This window comes from Pan troglodytes, chromosome 1 (assembly GCF_028858775.2).
Source record: "Pan troglodytes isolate AG18354 chromosome 1, NHGRI_mPanTro3-v2.0_pri, whole genome shotgun sequence".
Taxonomy (NCBI): domain Eukaryota; kingdom Metazoa; phylum Chordata; class Mammalia; order Primates; family Hominidae; genus Pan; species Pan troglodytes.
In genome coordinates this window covers 218,978,016-218,983,402 of record NC_072398.2, presented here as the reverse complement: position 1 = coordinate 218,983,402, position 5,387 = coordinate 218,978,016, and the positions used below count along the sequence as shown (strand labels likewise).

Sequence of the window (5,387 nt, the reverse complement as noted above, 5' to 3'; positions counted from 1 at the left end):
GATTTTAGGGAATCCCTTTAGTGTTCCCCCAGCATATTCATGGTGTAAACTGAGAATGGAGGCTGTCTGGGCCCACGGGACACTCATTCTGAATGCTTTAGGGTGGTAAGTGACAAGAAATTTTTCCTCAAAGAGGTAGAGCTTGGATTTCAGGATCCTCAGTGGCACTGTCCAGTGGTTCTGGGATTCAGTGGAGCGAAGGATGAAAATTAATGGGTCAATGGTCTCTTTGACCCCTCCCTCCTTGGTGTTTGGAAGATATTCTTCCTGGTGCCAGCAGAAGCAGAAGTATAGATGTGAGGCCACCAAGCACAGTGGAATTGGGGTAAAGTGGTAATTTTTCTACCTCTACCAGAGCAATGATATTGGTCCTAGGGGAAGATGAGGTGATTGTGTTTGCCCTGAGAGTGATACATTTTCCCTGGATTTGTCTTCTAGAGATTTTTCTTGAAGATCCATCAGGATGAGCATCCAGGCCCCACCGAGACTCCTGGAGCTGGCAGGGCAGAGCCTGCTAAGAGACCAGGCCTTGGCCATCTCTGCTATGGAGGAGCTGCCCAGGGTGCTCTATCTCCCACTCTTCATGGAGGCCTTCAGCAGGAGACACTTCCAGACTCTGATGGTGATGGTGCAGGCCTGGCCTTTCACATGCCTCCCTCTGGGATCGCTGATGAAGACGCTTCATCTGGAGCCGTTGAAAGCATTGCTGGAAGGGCTTCATATGCTGCTTACACAGAAGGATCGCCCCAGGTGAGGTGACCCAGGAGGGCTGATAGATAGGGCTTAGGTGTCCAGGGAAAGAACAGCAGGGTCAGGCAGAGAAGTAACCCAAGTGTGGCCCAGAGTCTTCTGATGGTGTTGGCGAGGAAGCTCAGGGAGGCTTTGGCCATTGTCCAGATCCTCAGAGAAAGGACTGCTCACCATACAGGGTCCACTGTGGGAACAGAAACCGGCTTTTACTCAGGGGAAGGTAAAGGGAATAGAAGTGGGGACCAGTCAGAATCCAAAGGGAAAAGGGATTGAGAAAAGACAAAGAGAACAGGGAGCACTGAGGACAGGAGCAACTGATTTATGGGATGAGAATGAAAGCAAAGGTCAGGGATGGGTCCTTCTAAATTCTGAGCCTCTCCCTTACTTTATCCATAGGAGGTGGAAACTTCAAGTGCTGGATTTGTGGGATGTTGATGAGAATTTCTGGGCCATATGGCCTGGAGCCTGGGCCCTGTCCTGCTTCCCAGAGGCCATGAGTAAGAGGCAGACAGCAGAGGACTGTCCAAGGACGGGAGAGCACCAGCCCTTAAAGGTGTTCATAGACATCTGCCTCAAGGAAATACCCCAGGATGAATGCCTGAGATACCTCTTTCAGTGGGTTTACCAAAGGAGAAGTTTAGTACACCTGTGCTGTAGTAAGCTGGTCAATTATCTAATGTCAATTAAATATCTCAGAAAGTCATTGAAAATAATGTGCACATGTACCCTAAAACTTAAAGTATAATAAAAAAAAGAAAATAATATACCTGAATAGTATTGAGGAGCTAGAAATTCACAACACGTGCTGGCCACATCTGATAAGAAAGCTTCGTTGTTACCTGAAGGAGATGAAGACTCTTGGCAAACTTGTTTTCTCCAGGTGCCATCATTACACGTCAGATAATGAACTCCAGGGATGGTTAGTCGCCAAATTCAGCTCTGTGTTCCTCAGGCTGGAACACCTCCAGTTGCTTAAAATAAAATTGATCACCTTCTTCAGTGGGCACCTGGAACAGCTGATCAGGTGAGAAAGGATTGTGCACTTTGTATGCAGACCACAGCACAGACTTGTTCTGTTACAGCAAACACTAGAAGGCATGTACTGTGTGCCAGCCAGTGGCAACGTCACAGTGAAGGGGACACCAGAATGTCAACACATTGTCCCATTCAGTGTTCCATGTCCTGGAGTGGCTATCACAGGATCACTGCAATAAGGGCAGAGGGGTCACCTGGGGTAGAAGCTAGAGAGGGACATCATGTACAAGCTAGTTAGTGGGGGTTTCAGCTCTATTGGGGGTGCACGTGTGAATTTCCTGTTACAAAGTGTGTTTCAAGTTGATATGATGTCAAAGAGATAATAGAGGAGGGTATGAAAGGAGGGAAAGCACATCAAACCTGTCCATTTCACAATAGAAGGTCTGTCCTCACCAGCTTAGTGATCACGAAGGATCCTGTCTCTAATTCCCTGTTTGTAAAAGGTTGTTTTGAACTCCAGGAAAGGTAATTGACATGGGAAATGTGTGCTTCGGGGATGGAGGTGAGGGAGTAGGCATGAGAGTGGTAAAAAGTGACAGTTGGTTTGCAGATGCAGGCATGTCAGGGAGCCCCTGCTGACATGTAGCCCTAGCTGATGTCCCTAGACCTTGCTCAGTTGAGTTCTTTGTGCACATCTCCCACCGGGTACCTGTGGCCCAGAGATGAAGTTTTCTGCTAAAAGATGAAAAAAAAAGGCTTTAGAGATTTCATGGCCTTGAGCCAATCACACAAGCCATGGTGAAAGGGCTGAGGCTAAAATGGGACAGCCCCTGAACGATCAGGGTCCTCATGATGCAGCAACTTGCATGAGGACCATCATCAGATGGTGGCAACAAACTTGTGTTTGCTTGAAGCAGGTATTTTCCTTGAGGTTATTCCCCACTACCTTCATCTAACTGGTACCATTGCCCAGAACTAACTTCTTGATCTCCACAGGTGCCTCCAGAACCCCTTGGAGAACTTGGAATTAACTTGTGGCAACCTATTGGAAGAGGATGTGAAGTGTCTCTCCCAGTTCCCAAGCCTCGGTTACCTAAAGCATCTGAATCTCAGCTACGTGCTGCTGTTCCGCATCAGTCTTGAACCCCTAGGAGCTCTGCTAGAGAAAATTGCTGCCTCTCTTGAGACCCTCGTGTTGGAGGGCTGTCAGATCCACTACTCCCAACTCAGTGCCGTCCTGCCTGGCCTGAGCCACTGCTCCCAGCTCACCACCTTCTACTTTGGCAGAAATTGCATGTCTATTGACGCCCTGAAGGACCTGTTGTGCCACACCCGTGGGCTGAGCAAGTTAAGCCTGGAGACATATCCTGCCCCTGAGGAGAGTTTGAATTCCTTGGTTCGTGTCATTTGGGAGATCTTCACCCCACTTCGGGCTGAGCTGATGTGTACACTGAGGGAAGTCAGGCAGCCCAAGAGGATCTTCATTGGCCCCACCCCCTGCCCTTCCTGTGGCTCATCACCGTCTGAGGAACTGGAGCTCCATCTTTGCTGCTAGGGAAGGCGTGCCCAGTGGGGTAGAGAAATCCAAAGTTCTCTTCCAGGCACTTGGACACTAAAATCTACTATGTAGGTGCAAACTATTTTTCTCTTTTCTTATTTATTTCATTTTTTAATAATTCCAAAATTTTTATTAAAGACAATTTGAGACAGGGTTTCTCTGTGTTGCTCTGGGATCCTCCTGCCTCCGCTGGGCTTATGGGATCCTCCTGCCTCAGCTTCCTAAAGTGCTGGGATTACTGGCATGAGTGACTGTGTCCAGGCCACATGCAACTTAAAGGAAGCACAGGGAAGTGCTCAGTGTGAGGGAAAAAAACATAACAGCAGGGGGCAAGGCTGGAGGAAAATATTGAGGTGACATGAATGAGAACTTCAGGTACCCGTGTCCTACAGAGTCGGAAAGAGAAGCTAAAGTTCTACAGTGATGAGAATGTTATCCCTGCAAGGATGGTTACCAAGGAATATCAGAAATAAAGAGCACCTGAATGAAAACTTTTAACCTGTTGTAGCAATTTATCCACCAGAAATATCTAGTTATTGAGTTACTGATGGAAAAAGAATGAAATACTACTTTGTCTGTGATTGAGTTTCAGCTGTAGAACATCAAAGCAACCAAATAAAATTTGATCATTTTAAGTATTTCCCACCCATTCTTGTTCTTTGTTTTGTTTTGGAGACAATATCTCAGTTTGTCATTTAGGCTGGAGTGCAGTGGTGCAATCTGGGCTCATTGCAATCCTTTCCTTCAGGGCTCAAGTGATTCTTGTGCCTCAACCACTCAAATAGCTGGGACTGCAGGCACGTTCCACCAAGACTGGCTGATTTTTGTATTTTTAATAGAGATGGGGTTTTTCCATGTTGATCAGCCTGGTCTCAAGATCCTGGCTTTGAGTGATCCACTGACCTTGGCCTCCCAAAGCGCTGGGAAAACAGGCATACAGATGATCTCCACCCATTCTTTACTTCTCTTCAGTCATCAGTTTTTTTCTTACTTTTTTGCCCAAGGGGAGCAGCTCGGTCAGGCGCGAAGGGACGGGCAGAGAGGGGCCCCAAGGAGAAGATAGGAATGGGGTGGTGCCACGCTCGCACAAGATGTGCGGATGCCAGGCCCAGAAGGCATAGCTGGGGCCATCCATTAGGGGGCCAGGGTGAGAAGCAGAAATGGCACCTGTTTCAAGGACCTGGCCAGCTATCTGGCCACTGTGCCCATCCTGCTAACAGTGTCAAGCTCCCAGGTCTTGAAGGGAGGTTCTATGCAGATCCACCCCATGCTGTGTTTCCGAGATCCGCCCCCCATAGGGGTGACCAGCCCGATTGCTGGGCCTGGGAACCATGAACCACTCCTGGAGGCACCCCCGTTGACTGGGTCATGAGGCAGGCCTGTGCTCCATTTCCCTGAGGCAGCCAGCTGTGCCACCCACACCCTCTCATGGCAAAATGGAACCTTGTCCCAGGTCTGGAGTCTCCACCACAGCCTCTACTTCACTGCTCACTGCCTGCTGTTAGCCTGCAAGCTCCTGGATGATAGTGCAGTTGGGGCTGGTTAAACCACACCCAGGAGCATTGGGTTTGTTTGTGCGGGGTTGGCCAGAGCTGCTGTGTACCTGCTTCTCACCTGTCACTTCTGCAGGGAAACACAGAGAAAGGGCACAGCCAAGGCTGCGTACACTTCAGAGCTGATGGGAGCCTGGGACAAGAGGGAGTCCTGGTCCTCCTGAGTTGGCAGGGCAGTAGCTCCAAAGATGCAACTGAAGCTGTCCAGGTCACAGTTACCAAATGAGGTCCCCCAGTACTCTCGAGGGTCCAGGAGATCCCCCCTTCTCCTGCAGCTTGGGGGTGTCCGCTCTCACTGCCTCATCTCTCATGGCACTTGCTCTAATTTTGGAGTGTGGTTGTGGTCAAGCCCAGATGCTGTCACAGCCCAGGCGGGTCTGTGCACACTCGGGTCAGTGCTGATGCACCATCCCACTGCTGTCTTGAACCCTCTGGACTTTGGGCCTTGATGAGTGTAGGAGGGAGGCTGAGGGGTGTTGCGGACTGATCAGCACTGGTCTTTGGATGCTCCTTGGTACAAGTGACCTGGACTCCATGGTTGGTGGTGGGAG

General features: G+C 49.5%; 1 protein-coding gene across 2 annotated transcripts; it reads left to right on the top strand.

The window, feature by feature from the left end:
* Nucleotides 1-463: 463 nt before the first annotated feature.
* Nucleotides 464-3,927, top strand: LOC129143155 (PRAME family member 2-like). Of its 2 annotated transcripts, XM_054677993.2 has the most exons (4): nucleotides 464-750; nucleotides 1,147-1,455; nucleotides 1,505-1,774; nucleotides 2,722-3,927. In XM_054677993.2, the coding sequence occupies exons 1-4, from the start codon at nucleotides 464-466 to the stop codon at nucleotides 3,278-3,280; spliced, it is 1,425 nt and encodes a 474-aa protein (XP_054533968.1). In that variant the 3' UTR covers nucleotides 3,281-3,927. The 2 variants fall into 2 exon arrangements, with proteins under 2 accessions (XP_054533968.1, XP_054533971.1); XM_054677996.2 differs by lacking the exons at nucleotides 464-750; nucleotides 1,147-1,455; nucleotides 1,505-1,774 and adding an exon at nucleotides 1,991-2,250 and having other exon boundaries at nucleotides 2,722-3,800.
* Nucleotides 3,928-5,387: the final 1,460 nt, after the last annotated feature.

What these genes read in the sequence shown, in the direction of transcription:
- LOC129143155 (XM_054677993.2), top strand. Translation starts at nt 464, where the DNA reads ATGAGCATCCAGGCCCCACCGAGACTCCTGGAGCTGGCAGGGCAGAGC. An exon ending in AAATATCTCAGAAAGTCATT is followed by an intron (nt 1,456 to 1,504) that starts GAAAATAATGTG and finishes TAATAAAAAAAA; the next exon opens with GAAAATAATATACCTGAATA. An exon ending in CACCTGGAACAGCTGATCAG is followed by an intron (nt 1,775 to 2,721) that starts GTGAGAAAGGAT and finishes TGATCTCCACAG; the next exon opens with GTGCCTCCAGAACCCCTTGG.